General features: G+C 42.8%; 1 protein-coding gene across 4 annotated transcripts in view; it reads right to left on the bottom strand.

The window, feature by feature from the left end:
- Positions 1 to 19612, bottom strand: part of LOC129855472 (rho GTPase-activating protein 39-like) — a 145298-nt gene that overhangs the window by 41759 nt on the left and 83927 nt on the right. For all 4 annotated transcript variants that reach the window (XM_055923178.1, XM_055923179.1, XM_055923180.1 and 1 more), the window contains exon 2: positions 3140 to 3565. In XM_055923178.1, the coding sequence (XP_055779153.1) occupies positions 3140 to 3565 (426 nt within the window). The remainder of the gene's footprint in view (positions 1 to 3139; positions 3566 to 19612) is intronic.

The raw sequence follows: 19612 nt of genomic DNA, 5'->3' as shown, positions 1-19612 counted from the left end.
TGTCACTCCTCACTGCAGATGGCCTTCTCATGCAAGCACACACACTACCAGGCACACATATATGCTTAGTATATACCATGCATTACGGATGTGTTCATCAATATGCATGACCTTCAGGAAGTTAGGGTTCTAATCGACTCAACTCCGCTGAACCTCAACTCAAACTCCGCCGCAGCAAAACACCTCTCTGTCAGGCTGTCCCCATCTAATGGTAGTGAATGATACTCAAACAGTTTTTGCATATACAATCTGACAGACAATTGCACTAACATCCATGTGACATTGGGTGATTTCTGAGAGGGGAGGGAGGAGGTGCCAACACCCTTCAAAGTGTGGTTGAATAAAGAGAGTGCTTTATATTTAGGGTGCTGGCAATGCACTGGAACACACACACACACACACACCAAAACACGATCACACTCACAAGTACGAATGTGCGCGCACGCACGCGCGCACACACACACGCACGCACGCACGCACGCACACACACACACACACACACACACACACACACACACACACACACACACTAGTCAACAGACAGTGACATAGTAGGGAATAGGATGGCTCAAGGATAATCCTTATTTCAGTAAATTCAGACTCCTCTTATTCTCTCTCCCTCAATCTTTTCCTCATCTCTCTCTCCACGGTTCCTAAATGGAATCCTTGTCTTTTTCTGTGGACCTCAAGGTCAATACCCACAATCCATCTGGAGGATGGCCGGTGTGACCGTGACAAACTGGTCTCTCTATTTAATGACCTGGAATCACAAAAACCCTCTAGAGAACAACTTGTACTGGACCACACACTGGCCGACATAGAGGGGATATACCGACATAAAATAGTATTGCAATTGGGTATGCAAAGCATGAAGTATGTTTGGTAATGGTGTGTGTGTGTGTGTGTGTGTGTGTGTGTGTGTGTGTGTGTGTGTGTGTGTGTGTGTGTGTGTGTGTGTGTGTGTGTGTGTGTGTGTGTGTGTGTGTGTGTGTGTGTGTATGTTTGGTATTGGTGTGTGTGTGTGTGTGTGTGTGTGTGTGTGTGTGTGCGTGCGTGCGTGCGTGCGTGCGTGCGTGCGTGTGTGTGGAGAAGTGTCTTTTTCCAGCTCTGGCAGGGACAGGGGCATTGAACACATTTACAGGACACTGCGACCCCGGCCAAGTGTTTCCACCAATCACAGAAGACTGCAGCAGATTACAGCTAATAAGCAAAAGACAGACTCGTTAGAGAGAGAACAAGATGAATTGAATGAGAGGGGGAAGAGGAGAGAGGAAAACTGAAGGTGAGTGAGAGAATGAGGAAATCTGAATGAGGAGGAGAAATGGGTCAATCAATAGAGAGGGAGGAGAGAGAGAGAGAAAGAGCAAGATAGAGAGATAAATAAAACGAGAGAGAGATGGGAAAAGAGAGAGAGACAGAGAACCTACAGGATTTGTCTTGGTGGTCAGGGTATAACATTTACTTTTTGGTCCACCAGCCACCGTAGCAGGTAGATAAAAAAAATCTACCACCAAATGACACCAACAAAACATTACAAAAATGGATGAGCATGTTTTGTAATGTTTCTAAAACAATAAATGTATTACTAGTAAAAAGTAACTAATGTGATATATTGATAATACATTTTTTGGTGTCCTGAGTCTTAACCAAAATATCACAGATGTTGACCTGTGTCACGCCCTGGCCATAGAGGGGTTTTATTCTCTATTTTGGTTAGGTCGGGCTGCGACTAGGGTGGGCATTCTAGTTTCTTTATTTCTATGTTGGTGTGGTTCCCAATCAGAGGCAGCTGTCTATCGTTGTCTCTGATTGGGGAACATATATAAGTTGTCCTTTTTCGTTTGGGTTTTGTGGGTAGTTGTTTTCTGTTTAGTGTCTGCACCTGACAGGACTGTTTCAGTTTTCCCTCTTTGTCATTTTGTTAGAGTGATTTGAGGAATACATTTATCATGAACACTTACCACGCTGCGCTTTGGTCCACTCATTCCGACAAGAGCCGTGACAACCTGACCCTTTAAGGGCAGTAGGTTACCGTGGTAGCGTGACTCAAGTCATGTTTGTGAGATTGAGTCTGACTAGTAGAAGTGTTGTATTCTCTTCCCTAGCTGTTGAAACTCAAACATAGAAAAACAACCTAGCTTGTGAACAAAACCATGTAAATAGCCCCAAAAAATAGGACAAGACTCACTTCAGTAGACTTTTTTTCAAGTAAATTAGACCATGAAATAAATGGTTGTGAAATACTACTGCAGCATTTATATTACTATATGTGATCATACTTGACTATTTTATTCACAAATGCAAGTGAAATGCTCGCATTGTGGAGCCCTGACCACCCGCCAAAGTGGCTGGTGACACCATCTTACATGCCAATGCCAAAATCTACCCGCATTTGGCCGGTGGCGGGTGTTCATTTTAGGTCCTGGTTATGGTCATGGTTCTGTCTCCTCCCTGTGGTCGAGTTCGAGTTAGGACTAGGATTGGGGTGTCACGATCGTCGTAACTTTGAGGAAGAGTGGACCAAGGCGCAGCGTGAGAGAAATACATATTTTATTTAGAGAAGACGAAACACGAAAAACGAACACTTTTACAAAACAAAACAACAAACGACCGTGAAGCTACAAACGTTAAACATAGACAATTACCCACAACAGCCCAATGCCTATGGCTGCCTTAAATATGGCTCCCAATCAGAGACAAATGAATGACAGCTGTCTCTGATTGAGAACCATTCAGGCAACCATAGACATACCTAGATACCTACACTCAACACAAACCCATACACTCTAACAAAACCCCCTAGACACTACAACCACCCAAGACAAGACAAATACACAAAAACATCCCCCCTGTCACACCCTGACCTAACCAAAATATTACAGAAAACAAAGATAACTAAGGCCAGGGCGTGACAGGGGTCAGGTACATTGTTCGTGTTTAGGGTTAGCGTTGTGGTTGTGTTAAGGGTTAGGGTTATGGTCAGGGTCAGGGTTGATGTCAGTGTAGTGTGTATTTACCCGCCTGCCTCCTCGCCTGTTTCTCTGATTCAGTTCCTGGTCTCGTGTTGTGGTCAAATTAGGGTTGTGGTCATGTTCGGGTTAGTGTAGTTTATATTGTGTGATGTATGTGCTGTGTTTACCTCTCTGCCTCCTCTCTATTCCCCTGTTTCTCCGATGTGGTCAGTTCCTGGTCCAGTGAAGACGAGGTGCTCCCCTCTCTACTGACGGCACTGCTCCTCCCTGGGCTGTTATCCGCTGACGTCCTCCCTCCTTTGTCTCCCCCCGTCCCTCCCGGGCAGGGCACGTCCGTGTGCTGCTTCAACGTCTGTAGCTTGGCGAGGGGGATGATGTCACAGGCCTGCGGGCGGTGCCAGACGGTGCGTTGCGTGGAAGCGTTGTAGTAGTAGAAGCGGGAGGTGTTGGGGTCGAACAGCTCCCACCACTGGTTGTCCCCTGTCCTCTTGATACGCACCCCCTGAGGGGGGTCCCACACACACTCTCCGGTGAGGAGGTTGGCGTACATGCGCTCCCGCGTGCGCGGCTCAATGATCTCAACCCACTCCAACCTGCAGAGGGGGACAGAGGAGGGGGGTTACAATATAACTTTATTGTCCAATGTCAATCGGAAAAGGACACATTTCTGATGCTGGATGCCATGAGACATTGTAGAGTGGACTGAATCCACTGCACGGTGGTAAAAATGAACCGCTATGTAATATGGCATTATGACATCATTGACCTGCTATATGCCTATAACAACCCAGTGTAAAGCTTATATGAGCCTCTTTTCAGACATGACTTTTGGCTTCAGCGTATGAGCCTCTCTGCAGCTGGGAGTCTGCCTGTTAGCGTTTCTCTCCTCTCCTGTGTATGCCAGCTGGGTCAGATGTGACAACAACCTGCACCACCCGGACCACACCGCGTAACACACAGACAACGTGCTAATGGACCTGGGCTGGGCACTGCCAATTGCTTCTGACGGTGTCTGGGTATGTGTGTGTGGGTTTGCATTTCTCAAATACAAAAGACACACGACCTCTCTTTCACACATCCTCTCTCTCATTCTCTCTCTCTCACCTCTTAGCTCTCTTGCTCTGTCAGACAGAGCATAATGTTATGAATGTATGAAGCTATAAGACAGGGCTGACCCCCCCCCCCATCAGTAGACTGCCTACCCAGGGTCTCATGCTGCTGTAGGAGTATGATGGATGAGGCAGTCGATAAAAATATCACTCTGGGGGCCTCTACAGCCCTCCTCGTCATTAAAATACACACAAACACACACACACGCACGCACACACAGACTCCCTATCCCTACCATAGAGCCTGTGAGTACAGGAGAGTGTGTGTGTGCTAGACTGCTCAAGTATATCCGGCTCTCATCATCACATCACAGCATAAGTACCACTCCTCTCTGTGTTATGAGCCCAAACATCATAGCCTGTTGGACGAGCACACTCAGCACAATACAACCCTGGTTAGGATCTGTACTTGGAGTAAAACATGTAATACTTGTATGTAACTTGTCTTATAAAACATATATATACAGTACCAGTCAAAGGTTTGGACACACCTACTCATTCAAGGTAGAATAATAGTTAAGACATCAAAACTATGAAATAACATATACGGAATCATGTAGTAACCAAAAAAGTGTAACAAATCAAAATCTATTTTAGATTTTAGATTCTTCAAAATAGTCACATTTTGCCTTGATGACAGCTTTGCACAATCTTGGCATTCTCTCAACTAGCTTCATGAGGTAGTCACCTGGAATGTATTTTAATTAACAGATGTGTCTTGTTAAAAGTTTGATGTTTGATGATTCCAGAGAATTGAATGTTCATTTGTCTACCATAAGCCACCTCCAATGTCATTTTAGAGAATTTGGCAATACGTCCAACCTGGCCTCACAGCCACAGACCACGTGTAACCACGCCAGTCAAAAACCTCCACATCCGGCTTCTTCACCTGCGGGATCGTCTGAGACCAGCCACCCGGACATCTGATTAAACTTTGGGTTTGTACAACTGAATAATTTCTGGACAAACTTTCAGAAACCGTCTCAGGGAAGCACATCTGCATGCTTGTCGTCCTCACCAGGGTCTTGACCTGACTGCAGTTAGCCGTCGTAAACGACTTCAGTGGACAAATGCTCACCTTTGATTGCCATTGGGATGCCGGGGAAGTGTGCACTTAATGGATGAATCCTGGTTTCAATGGCAGACAGCATGTATGGCATCGTATGAGCGAGCATGAGTTTGCTGATGAGTTTGCTGATGTCAACTTTGTGAACAGCGTGCCCCATGGTGGCGGTGGGGTTATGGTACGGCCAGGCATAAGCTCCGGAAAACAAACACAATTGTATTTAATTGATGGGAATTTGAATGCACAGCGATACCGTGACGAGATCCTGAGGCCCATTGTCGTGCCAGTCATCCTCCGCCGTCACCTCATGTTTCAGCATGATAATGCACAGCCCCATGTCGCAAGGATCTGTACACAATTCCTGGATGCTGAAAAAGTCCCAGTTCTTCCATGGCCTGCATGCTCACCAGACATGTCACCCATTGAGCATGTTTGGGATGCTGTGGATCGACGTGTACGACAGCGCGTTCCTGTTCCCGCCAATATTCAGCAACTTCGCACAGCCATTGACGAGGAGTGGAACAACATTCCACAGGCCACAATCAACAACCTGATCAACTCTATGTGAAGGAGATGTGTCGCACTGCATGAGCCAAATGGTGGTCAGACCAGATACTGATTGTTTTTTCTGATCCACGCCCCTACCTTATTTTTCCCCAGTCATATTGCATGTTGCGTTTATATTTTTGTTCAGTGTTTTACATTTGAGTAATTTAGCAGATGCTCTTATCTAGAGCGACTTACAGTTAGTGCATTCATCTTAAGGTAGCTATGTGAGACTATTTATGGTCAATATTATACTGCTGGCAGGTTAGCATGGCTTGGTAGAATTATCCTACTATTCCCAGCTGGAGGCTAAGTCCATTACAGCCTTCTGGGCTGAGTCTGCACAGGGCTGCAGGTTAGCATCATAGCCATTCCCAGCAGTAGACTTGTCTATTTACCACCCAGCCCAGTCTGCAGCCTTGGAGTGTCAGAGAGTTAAGCTATCACAACACACACACACACACACACACACACACACACACACACACACACACACACACACACACACACACACACACACACACACACACACACACACACACACACACACACACACACACACACACACACACACACACACACTGCAGAGTAAATAAGCAACACACTCAAACATCTGTTGTATGTACGTGTTCAAGCATTAATTGGTACATACATGGAAATCTGCACACATACACATGCCAGGCAGGAATGTCAGTCTGCAGCTGTCATACTCCCACAGGGAAGCCATTACTGGGAGAGCTCCGAGATAAGTCCCACACATTCACACCTACACACACACACACACACCACACACACACACACACACACCTCTGATAGCCAGGCTGATCCCTGACAGCTGTAGATAGTCAGTGGCATGCAGTAGGAATACAGTAGGAACATGACAGAGAGAGAGAAAGAGTGAGATATGGAAGAGGAGGAGAGGGAAAGATAGAGTGTGTGAGACGGGGGAGAGAAAGAGGGTGAGGGAGGGAGAGATAGAGGGAGAGGAGGAGTTGAGACAGAAGAAGGAGGAGAAGATGGAAACAAAGAGAGAGAGAAAGAGAGAGTAGTGGTAAAGTATACAATCGCTTACCAATTTGTGCATAGTTAAACAATTCCATAGGCAGCTCGCACAGATAGTGTAGGTGAAACAGTGAGTGGGGAGGTTTTCCCCAAACCCAGCTGATAAACGAAAGGAGATCACTGCTGTATCCCCTAACTATCTGTTAATCCATGTCGAATCTAATGCAATCCATGTAATTACAAAGGGAGGGTCATCCGTGACCACGACCACGCTCTAATCCACTTTATAACATGTTGGGCCACGCCTAGCCAATCACAGCCTGGATAGTTCCCGCCAAACCAATCACAGCCTAGATAAGCCCCGCCCAGCATATTACATCCTGGATAAGACACACCCAGCCAATCACAGCCTGTATAGGACACGCCCAGAGTCACCCCTCAGCCAACCACAGGCTGAATCGGTCTAGTCACTCCTCTCCTCTGTCTTTAAAGGCCAAATAGGATTCTGATCTCATACTGTATATCATCAAACACATCTGTTCTCACATCTGCCAGACAGACACACCGCTGACTCAACTGGGAATGCCTGGCTGTGTGTGTGTGTGTGTGTGTGTATTTGTATTTGTATTTATTATGGATCCCCATTAGCTGCTGCCCTAGCAGTTGCTTCACAGTCCCTGCTGTTCCATAAGGTGTATTTTTATCTGCTTTTTTAAATCAAATTTTACTACTTGCATCAGTTACTTGATGTGGAATACAGTTCATTGTAGTCATGGTTCTATGTAGTACTGTGCGCCTTCCATAGTGTGTTCTGGATTTGGGGACTGTGAAGAGACCTCTTGTGGCATTTCTTGTGGGGTATGCATGGGTGTCCAAGCTGTGCACCAGTAGTTCAAACAGACAGCTTGGTGCATTTCAACATGCCAATACCTCTCATAAATGCAAGTAGTGATGAAGTCAATCTCTCCTCCACTTTGAGCCAGGAGAGATTGACATGCATATTATTAATATTAGCTATCTGTGTACATCCAAGGTCAGATGCCCTTTTTGTGGCACCTGCCACACGACTGAACAGTAGTCCAAATAAGACAAAACTAGGGCCTGTAGGACCTGCCTTGATGATAGTGCTGTTAAGAAGGCAGAGCAGCACTTTATTATGGACATACTTCTCCCCATCTTAGCTACTGTTGTATCAATATGTTTTGACCATGACAGTTTACAATGCAATTACTCAAACCAGTGGCATGTCATTAGTAAAGGTTGAAACAAGTAATGGGCCTAGACAGCTGCCCTGGGGAATTCCTGATTCTAAATGGATTATGTTGGAGAGGCTTCCATTAAAGAACACCCTCTGTGTTCTGTTAGACAGGTAACTCTTTATCTACAATATAGCAGGGAGTGTATAGCCACAACACATACGTTTTTCCAGCAGCACGCTAAGATCGATAATGTCAAAAGCCGCACTGTCTAACAAAACAGCCCCCACAATTTTTTTGCATCAATTTCTCTCAGCCAATTATCAGTGATTTATGTAAGTGCTGTGCTTGTTGAATGTCCTTCCCTATAAGCATGCTGAAAGTTTGTTGGCAATTTGTTTACTGTAAAATAGCATTGTATCTGGTCAAACACAATTTATTTCAAAAGTTTACTAAGGGTTGGTAACAGGCTGATTGGTCGGCTATTTGAGCCAGTAAAAGAGGCTTAACTATTCTTAGGTAGCAGAATTACTTTTGCTTCCCTCCAAGCCTGGGACCCGCAGACAGGTGAGAGGATATGGGCTATTAGGGCTGGGCAATATGGCCAAAATATCAAATAACGGCATGAAAGAAAATGGGACAGTATGGCGATATTTGAAGGTATAAAAGTTCTAAAATTTGCTTTATGAGTAGTGCGTGACACTAGGGTGGCAACATATATTCTAAATGATTTCAATGGGTCTTTCTCAATTCTGATTGTTTTATACTGTTCAATTCAACATAAAATAATTGTCTCTATTTTCATTCATTTCTGCATTTCCTGAACTCATTTGAGATAGTCTATACACTGCCACATAGGGCTGCACGATATGGGCAAACAATCTAGGCTTTATTTTTAACCAAATGTTGCAAATGCGATTTGACTTGCAATTTAGAGCAAAACATTTGGGTCGGATGTTGGAAATATAATGATTATTCTAATTCTATAGTTCAAATATTATAGTTGACACTGAATACAGTGTTGTTTGACATGACAACGAATGAAAATGTTTGCAGATTATTCCTTCAGTGGTATGTACAGCATATGTAAGTGTGTGTGTTGTGATCCTTTTTGTGAGCCCTCTAAACAGGATTTGAGGGGCTAGAGAGAGGGGGTACAGACAGCGGGAATTAAGGGGCATCAGCTCCTTTGCTCTCTCTAACTAACCCCCTAATCAGATCAGATTCCCTGCAAACTGCCATCAGATAATCACATCACACACACTGACTGAGGGAAGAGAGGCACAAGACAGAAGGAGATCTGCAGTCATCAACACTATGACTGCTGATTGACTTTCTCCTCTCTCTCTCTCTCTCTCTCTCTCTCTCTCTCTCTCTCTCTCTCTCTCTCTCTATGTCTTTCTCTCTTTTTCTCTCTCCCACACTCACACAAACTGAACCGCTCAGTATAGGCCCGTTGCAAAGTCGTTTAGAGTTTGGGATGCCTTCAAGTGTAAAATGGCTTTAACAGTTGAGATATTTAGAGCTGACAAATTTTTCTATAAAAAGCAAACAGATGATAAGCTGTGAGCTGAGGACTGGAAAGTCAAACTGTTAACAGTTATGTAAATGTTGCGCTGTGTGTGTGGGGGTATGTCTGCGTGTGCGTGTTAGTGTCAATGTGTGTGTGTGTGTGTGTGTGTGTGTGTGTGTGTGTGTGTGTGTGTGTGTGTGTGTGTGTGTGTGTGTGTGTGTGTGTGTGTGTGTGTGTGTGTGTGTGTGTGTGTGTGTGTGTGTTGATGCCTGGATGCATTTCTCTGCCGGTCAGACTGACTCACCAGGTTAAGAGCTTTCTGCTGGCAAGAAAATAAACAGGCTTTCAAAGCTTCTACCACTCAAATCCAGCCCCCTCCCTTATACAGGTAGACACAGCAAATAGGCCTGTTCGTACACTTTTCAAATGTGCGTGTGGTGTAGGTGTGCTACCGGCATAGTTTTATTTCTCGATTTCGCGTTTGGTTCTCTTTGGGTGTGGGGTACTGATTGAAAACCTCGTTGCAGGATGTGTTACACCTGTTGTCCTCGTTAGTCTGAAGGCGTTTCACCTGTGCTAGCACAGCTGATATTGAAGGCTGCTGGCCCATTGCTTCAGCTTGGAAAAGAGATGTTGGAAGAGCTATACCTCTGTTTAGCGCTTTTGCTTTTGGTTGAACAACCTTTACCTTAGTGTTGTCCCCTGTTTGGGTTTGCTTCACATTTATTTTTACTCCCTACTGTACCCACAAAATAAAATACTACAGTTTACTATAGAACACCACAGTACGTACTATGTTATTGTATAGTAAAATGTAGTATACTGTAAAATACTATACTACACACTGTAGTATCCCCTGATCATATGTAGTACTTACTATAGAATGCTGTAGTATCCTGTAGAATACTATAGTAAATACAGTATTATTTGCAAAGAAAACACTAGTAAATACTACAGTAATGTTAGCAAAAACACTACAGTCCACAAAATCACTACACTTTTTCACTTTAGTAAATACTACAGTATTTAATTTGCATATACCCTGCCCATTCCCATTCCCCTATATCACAATTTGTACCACCCATAAGTGAGAAACCTAAATGCCAAGTATAGGCCATATGTTGTGTTACCTACAAGTTATAGAAAAGAGTAGAAGCTCTGAATTATCTGTTCAGAGCCCAATCCTGCCTACAGGTTAAGGAAATATGCTATTTTAGTATTTCTCTAGTAGATTTCCTGAAGGGGAAAGCCTCCACTTTATGTCCAAGATAATAAAACAGAAACACTACAGTAAATACTACAGTATACAACAATCTGCAAAAACACTACATTAATTACTATAGTATATACTAGTTATTTTACTACTATAGTTAACTGTAAATATATCAGTATACTACAGTAATAAATACTACTAATGTACGCAAAGACACCACAGTGAGTACTACAGAAAAGTCCGCAAAACACAACACTGAATACTTTGGAATTTATAACATAGTAGATTTTTTCATGTGGGTATCCTAAATTGGTGTGTTTTTATTTTAATTCAGTGGGTGTCCATTGTGGAGATCTTTTAAGACCCAACCGAAGTCCAGCGCTCAGTAGGCCTCCCATGGGTGTCTTTCAGAACCCATTTTAAAACTCCACCTGTTTCGTTTTGGTTGTCAGTGGCTCATGTCTTCCCTTTTTCTGTTGAGCGACAATTTTTGGTTTCTTATTGGGGAACGTAACATTGCGCTTGTGTACTCTTCCATGCGAGGCTTCAAAGGCTGAAGATCAGTGTGATGTGTGCTCTGTATTGTGTTAGATCTCTGTCAGTCGCTCCAGATGCAGTGTGTGATGGTTATATTAGGCACCATATGAAGCACTGTGCAGTCCTATTATTGGTCTTACTCGTGTGTGTGCGGGTGTAGCGAAATGCTGGTGTTCCTAGCACCAACAGTGCATTAAAATCAAACAACACAACAATGCACACAAATCTAAAAGTCAAAGAATGCAATTAGGAAATATACAAATATTAGGACGAGCAATGTCGGAGTCTGATGTATATATATATACATACACAGTGCCTTCGGAAAGTATTCAGACCCCTTGTTACGTTACAGCCTTATTCGAAAATGGAAAAAATCATTTCCCCCCCCCCTCATCAATCTACACATAATACCCCATAATGACAAAGCAAAAATATATTTTAGAATATTTTGCTAATTTATATGAAATAATAAAAAACAGAAATATCACATTAAGATAAGAATTCAGACCCTTTACTCAGTACGTTGTTGAAGCACCTTTGGCAGCGATTACAGCATTAAGTCTTCTTGGATATGATGCTATAAGATCGGCACACCTGTATTTGGGGAGTGTCTCCCATTCTTCTCTGCAGATCCTCTCAAGCTCTGTCAGGTTGGATGGGGAGCGTCGCTGCATTTTCAGGTCTCTCCAGAGATGTTTGATTGGGTTCAAGTCTTGGCTTTGGCTGGGTCACTCAAGGACATTCAGAGACTTGTCCGGAAACCACTCCTGCGTTGTCTTGGCTGTGTGCTTAAGGTCTTTGTCCTGTTGGAAGGCGACCCGTCGCTACAGTCTGAGGTCCTGAGCGCTCTGGATTCTGACTAGTCTCCCAGTCCCTGCCTCTGAAAAACATTCCCACACCATGATGCTGCTACCACCACGCTTCACCGTAGGGATGGTGTCAGGTTTCCTACAGATGTGATGCTTGGTATTCAAGCAAAAGAGTTCAATCTTGGTTTCATCAGACCAGAGAATCTTGTTTCTCATGATCTGAGAGTCTTTAGGTGCTTTTTGGCAAACTCCAAGAGGCCTGACATGTGCCTTTTACTGAGGAGTGGCTTCCGTCTGGCCACTCTACCATAAGGGCCTGATTGGTGGAGTGATGCAGAGATGGTTGTCCTTCTGGAAGGTTCTCCCATCTCCCCAGAGTAACTCCAGAGCTCTGTCAGTGACCATCGGGTTCTCGGTCACCTCCCTGACCAAGGCCCTTCTCTCTTGCTCAGTTTAGCCGGGCGGCCAGCTCTAGGAAAAGTCTTGGTGGTTCCAATCATCTTCCATTTAAGAATGATGGAGGCCACTTGGTTCTTGGGGACCTTCAATGTTGCAGACATTTTTTGGTACCCTTCCCCAGATCTGTGCCTCAACACAATCCTGTCTCTGAGCTCTACAGGATGCACCTGAGCTCAATTTCATTACGTACCTATTTGAAGGTTTGTGTTGAATTTGAATAGGGGTTTTAGGGTGGCGCTAAAGTTAAGTTTGATGACATGCTGTCTTTTAGGGAGTCCCGTTCATTTTCTTCACCTGTGCACAAACAAGAGCAGAAAGAGAGGCATGCAGGAATGTCGCATCTCCATTTGGGTCAGAGCATGTCATTTGCAAATGACTTTAATAGATAGAACACGTGAGTATTTAGGACATTCCTTATTGACACGTGTTATTGCACACATGAGATTTCACAATTATTGAACTCACAGCTCTCATGAATAGGCTGGCACAGCAAATGCATTTCAAAACGTTAACACGGCAAACGTGAGAGCAAAAAGGTGAAAGCTGTCAGCAGGTGACGGGTTTCCTTGTGTGAATGCAGATCAGAGGTTGGCGTAGTGGTATTATTTTTAAGATTCTGCACATCAAAATCTTATGCAATTCATTATTGGCTGATTCAGTGATTCATTGTTGATTGATTCAGTGTTTGTGCTGTTGATGTCCACATTGCTATTAGCACAATACTCATGAATAACGAAGGTTTCTTACAAGTGTATATAGATAAGCATGTTTTTAATCTGCGAGAAAACCAAAGTCAAATTGGGATATAATTTTAGGCCAACGAGACAGTTTCCAAGTTACAAAATTGTCACGTTCGTTTTTATAAACGGACCAATGCGCAGCGAATGTTGAGTTCCACATAATTTATTATAAAGTGAAACTTAACAAAACAAACAATGAACGAACAACAAACCGTGACTACAGAGATGCTACGTGCACTAACTCAAAACAATATCCCATAAAACACAGGTGAAAAAAGGCTACCTAAATATGATCCCCAATTAAAGACAATGATTACCAGCTGCCTCTAATTGGGAATCATACACAATCACCAACATAGAAAAACAAACCTAGAACACCACATAGAAATAATAACCTAGACTAAACCCCTAGTCACGCCCTGACTTACTCTACCATAGAAAATAAAGGCTTTCTATGGTCAGGACGTGACAAAACTTCTCTGGTAGAATGCCTTGCTTTTATTTCATCACTCACAACCGTAAGCTATTTTCTGTAATTAACCTGCCATTAACTTGGAAATAATGATCTTCTTGTAAGTTTATTTTCCTGTAATAATGAATTCAAATTAGCTAAAGTTAAGACGTTAGCTAGTTTAATGTTAGCTAGCTAGCTAACAAGCTAGAAACCAACTTTCTAAACAATGTTTTGGTTACTTTTAGTTGCCTGGTTTGCTAAATTCATTTTTAAACAGATTGGTTTATTTGTGTTAAAATACACCAGTTATGCTATTCTGGACCCCTAGACTGCCCCTGTCATGCAGCCTGTTGTTTTTGTGGACCGACAACGACACATTTGATGTCTGACTACAATAGAATGTTCATGATGTCACTGCGACAACTGTCTACAGATATGTCAATAGAAGTAGTATAAACCAGCCTTTATTTAGTCTTGAAATCTTTGGTTGTTTAGTACACTACCGTACTCATTCTGTTTAGCACATGGCCTCACATGTGAATCCTTAAAGAGAGAGTGTGAACAATGCTGAACAATGCTGAATGGGTGTAGACAAAGAAAAGCTCTCCAGCAGGTGTACCAAAACATTGAAGGGCCATTTTCTCAAAAGTAGGGTTACACGTGTATCAACTTTCAAAGCAGAATTTCTTTCCCATTGTTTCTCAACTGTATTGTATGTTAAACCATTTTCTAGCTCCGAGTGTCTACTTTTTTGACCAATGTTAAAATACAGAAAAGGAAAATGAACTCATCCTCACCACTCTATTGGGATATGCATCGGCACGTAAGGAACTCACTCTTGTATAAGCCTTATTCAGTGCTCAACCTTAACATATGTTAATAAAACAACAGAACAGCATTTTTTGTAGTGTACCGTCAAACTTAAATTATAGCCCAGGCATTTATTTGCATAAATCACTGAATACAACAAGCGCTAATTAAAGACAGGCTTCTATTTGAGCCAGGTGTCTATTTCCTTAATGCAAACAGCTTTTGCTCATTTGCATAGTTAATGTTTTAATTCCAGCATTCACTTCCAGCATTTTAACAATTTTCTTAATTTCCTGCATTAATGTGTTATTATTTACACACTGTCACATTTTGTTTGTCTTAGTATGCCTCTATTAATAAAAAAATAAAAAATCCTTGACAGAATAATTATTCTCCCCTTTGACTGTGCAATTTTGGCAGTTCTTACTTCTGCCACTAGAGAGCGATCAGACGATAGGGGTCTGTCCTCACAAAGTTGTTGACTGTTTCTGTGCTTGCCAGTTAGCTAGCAATTCTCATCTGTTAGCAGCTAATGGCTAGCAGTTTCTTACTGCTGATAAAAATGGATGATTGGCATAATTATTTAGTCATTATTGAAAGAAATAATGACATTGTTTAACATTATACTGCATTGTTAGGAGCTAGTAACATAAGCATTTTGCTGCACGCGTTATAACACCTGCTTAGTGTATGCAACCAATACACTTTTATTTGATTTGACACACACACTCTTAAGGGGAGAACAATACGGGACTCAGAGATGAGTTCCACTTTCATACCAGATGGGCTCTCTAGGATTACACACTGTAGGAACACACGTCTTTGAGGTCAATAGATTCCTGGGTGATAAGTCTCCGTCTCTGAAAGTAGACTACAGCAAGGGACCATGCACACATACAGAACGTGCGCGCGTGTGTGTGTGTGTGTGCGTGCGTGATGTGTACTGCATGTGTGCATGGTCCCTTGCTGTAGTCTACGTTCAGAGACGGAGACTTATCACCCAGGAATCTATTGACCTCAGCCAAAGCCCCAGTAGATTACTGTTACTCTACCACAGAGCTTGCACTCCCTCTCACTCCCTGTTAGTCCTGCACAGGTCCGTTTTTGGGATGATGATAGGATCCCAAATTCACACAACCACTAGGCCTATTTATTTTTCATTTTTTTAAATGTCGCTTAAAATGTTGCTAACCGATTATTTCTTCACATTATAAGGGCAGCAATGTGCACAAGGCAGTAGGCTACGTGCACATTTTTGTTCCATAATGCAATTAGGTTGTCAATAACGCTCTGCACATGCGAGCGGATCCACGTGACAGAGATGAAAGTATCCATTCAACATTTTAAAGAGGGGAAATAGAAAGACAAAACAACGAGCATGGGTTGCTAATATGACTAGGAGGTTGTCTTTGGCTACGCGCTTAATGAACAAAAAGTTGATTTGAAAACCAATAGAACATGAGAGAAAGAGGCAACTGGATGCAATGTGGAAGTCTTTATAAAATAATTGGCTCAATGATATGGTGGGATTTTTGGTTATAGGCTACTTTGAAGCCAGGTAAGACGTGCCTCATAATATGAAGTAAAACGTTCAAGTTTCAAACAATTAAGTATACGTTTTCAAAATGCATACCGCCTCCAGCTCATTTTAAAGTGGTGTGTGACAATGATGAAACCTGTCTTCTGTTGCCTATAGACAGGGTTGCCAGGTTCACAGTTTTCCTGATGAAAATCTATTGGTCGCGGGTGGCGGGTTATTGGGATACTTCTAAATTGCACCACGGCCGCCACGGCATTTATCTTACAAAATATAAATACAGTACCAGTCAAAAGTTTGGACACACCTACTCATTACAGGAGTTTTCTTTATTTTGACTATTTTCTACATTGTAGAAGAATAGTGAAGACATCAAGACCATGAAATAACACACATAGAATCATGTAGTAACCAAAAAAGTGTTAAACAAATCTAAATATATTTATATTTGAGATTCTTCAAAGTAGCCACCCTTTGCCTTAATGAAATGTTTGTACACACTTGGCATTCTCTCAACCAGCTTCATGAGGTAGTCACCTGGAATGCATTTAAATTAATAGGTGTCCCTTGTTAAAAGTTAATTTGTGGAATTCCTTTCATTCTTCATGCATTTGAGTCAATCAGTTGTGTTGTGGTAAGGTATGGGTGGTATACAGAAGATGTCCCTACTTGGTAAAAGACCAAGTCCATATTATGGTAAGAACTGCTCAAATAAGCAAAGAGAAACGAGAGTCCATCATCACTTTAAGACATGAAGGTCAGTCAATCCGGAAAATGTCAAGAACTTTGAAAGTTCAGTCGCAAAAACCATCAAGCGCTATGATGAAACTGGCTCTCATGAGGACTGCCACAGTAAAGAAATACTCAGAGTTACCTCTGCCGCAGAGGATACGTTCATTAGAGTTACCAGCCTCAGAAATTGCAGCCCAAATACATGCTTCACCGAGTTCAAGTAACAGACACATCTCAACATCAACTGTTCAGAGGAGACTGTGTGAATCAGGCCTTCATGGTCGAATTGCTGCAAAGAAACCACTACTAAAGTACAACAATAATAAGAAGAGACTTGCATGGGTCAAAAAACACGAACAATGGACATTAGACCGCTGGAAATCTGTCTTTAGTCTGATGAGTCAAAATGTTTGATTTTTGGTTCCAACCGCTGTGTCTTTGTGAACAGATGATCTCCGCATGTGTGGAGAGTTCAATAAGGGTGATTTATATTTTCTCTTCTCTTGTGACACATAACTTGAAAGAATTATTATTTTGATGGAAAACAACATTTTGGTTTTTAGCCTACGTCATTAAAAAGTATGTAGTATGCCTTCTTAATTTGCGCGATAACGTTATGGAAAAAGGGTTTTATGGATAAATGTGGCAAAAAAATTGGGCTAGTTTTCAGGCCTTGTGGGGGGGTTTTCAGAGGTCATTGGCCTGTACATTTTAGGTAGACCTGGCAACACTGCATATAGATGGAATTGAATGGCCAATGGAAAGCGCACTTCAATTAGGCTACAAGTTGAGAAATAAAAATATTAGCTCTTTTTAAATGCTAGCTATCAAAACTGTTTAAGTTTGTTTCCCCGTTTTCTCCCCAATTTTGTGGTAGCCAATTGGTAGTTACAGTCTTGTCTCATCACTGCAACTCCCGTACGGACTCTGGAAAGGCGAAGATCGAGAGTCGTGCGTCCTCCGAAACACGACCCCACCAAGCCACACTGCTTCTTGACACAATGCACACTTAACCCGCAAGCCAGCCGCACCAATGTGTCAGAGGAAACACTGTACACCTGGCGACCGTGTCAGTGTGCACTGCGCCCGGCCCACCACAGGAGTCGCTAGTGCGTGATGGGACAAGGACATCCCTGCCGGCCAAACCCTCCCCTAACCAGAACGACGCTCGGCAATTGTGCACTGCCCCATGGGTCTCCCGGTTGCGGCCGGCTGCGACAGAGCCTGGACTCAAACCCAGAATCTCTAGTGGCACAGGTAGCACCTCGATGCAGTGCCTTAGACCACTGCGCCACTCGGGAGGCCCTCATCAAAACGTTTTTTAACAGACGATTGCATTTAGAATTGTTGCACAATGATTGGGCTCATTAAAGCACGTTTCACTCCAGCAGCAGCACACAATCTGTTTGAGGAGCTGTAGTAACAGCTCTCACGCTGTCTGACAGATTTTCAGCTGAAACTAGACTCTGTGTCTGTATGCTGTGTGCGTGTGATGAACAAGATACATAACGACTAACGGAAATACAGACCCGGCAATTTAATTCCACTAAATTAGGCCTATGCAAATTAATCCACAGACCGATAAGCATGATCACTCAAATGTATTTACATCGACTGGTATTTCCATCAATGACTAGTCTAAAAAGCATTATTTTGCTCAATTTGTTTTCTCTTGGACAATTGGCCGGTGGCATTATTATTTATCGGCTTTTTATATTGGGGGGGGGGGGCAAAAGTCGGCTATTACTGGCTAGAGGAAACACTGACACACACATACACACAGACGCACACACATATCCACTCCAGTCACGCATAGACACATGAGACTCAAGCCTACTAACAGTCTATCTAGGTTGAATAAATGAAGCTGGTCTTCACTAGCTAATAAGGCCCACAGTGAGTGACCTTCATAAAGAAGCCATTATTAGAATAGACTGACTGGGAGACTTCCTACAGTAGATCCCGTCACTATTGAAGGGTCTATAGCAGGGCTGTTCAATTCCAGTCCTGGAGAGCAGAAACTACCTGGTAGTTAATTGCACTCACCCCAAATAAAATGTTATGTGTCACGTGCTTCGTAAACAAACAGGTGTAGACTAAGAGGGAAATGCTTATGGGCTCGTCCCAACAATGCGAGTAAAATAGAGAGTAAAAAAGTTTTTGGGAAATAAAATGAATAACATGAGGAATGTACAACAAGTAACAATAACTTGGCTATATACACGGGGTACCAGTACCGAGTCAATGTGCAGGCGTATGAGCAATGTTCCCTCAAAACAAAATGCAGGTCTGCTGAGGCTGTACCCGCTTTAAGTTCAACAGTGGACAAGTAGGCTACTGTGGCTATTTGATCATATCGTAGGCCTACCAGAGTGGCCTACAATTAAAAACAATGGAGAGAAAGCATCCCATAACATTCGACATAGAAATAGCTGTTCTATCATTCAGCCTACTGTACAGCAGCAGCCAATGTGTGGTGTTCAATGTAGGTCTACATGCAGGGCTTGACATGAACCTGTTTATCCACTTGTCCTTCAGACGAGGAGGTGACTGAACATGTTGTTGTGTTGTTGATGCAAGAAACCACTTTACAAAATAAAATGCATTTTGATTCTCATACCATTATAACAGAGAATCAGACAATTTATGCTACCCTCTTGGCTACTTAGCTTATTCTTATAGCTTATTCAAGACCGTCTCAAAATACAACACTGCACCTTTAAGACAGAAAAAAGCTATTTACCTGACTTGCTTTTCAAAGATGTCTAAGGATTTACACCTTTTGTGCCTTTGTAGGAAGCAATCCCTCCCCTATTGCTAAGTACAAATGATCTATAACCGGGCAAATAACTCACTAACTAGCAAAGAACATGAACAAAATGTGCACACGTGGCTACATGCAGCTCTTGCTTTGATC

Source organism: Salvelinus fontinalis, chromosome 5, assembly GCF_029448725.1.
Source record: "Salvelinus fontinalis isolate EN_2023a chromosome 5, ASM2944872v1, whole genome shotgun sequence".
Lineage (NCBI taxonomy): Eukaryota > Metazoa > Chordata > Actinopteri > Salmoniformes > Salmonidae > Salvelinus > Salvelinus fontinalis.
Note: the sequence above shows the minus strand (reverse complement) of the source record. Positions and strands in the feature narration are given on the sequence as shown.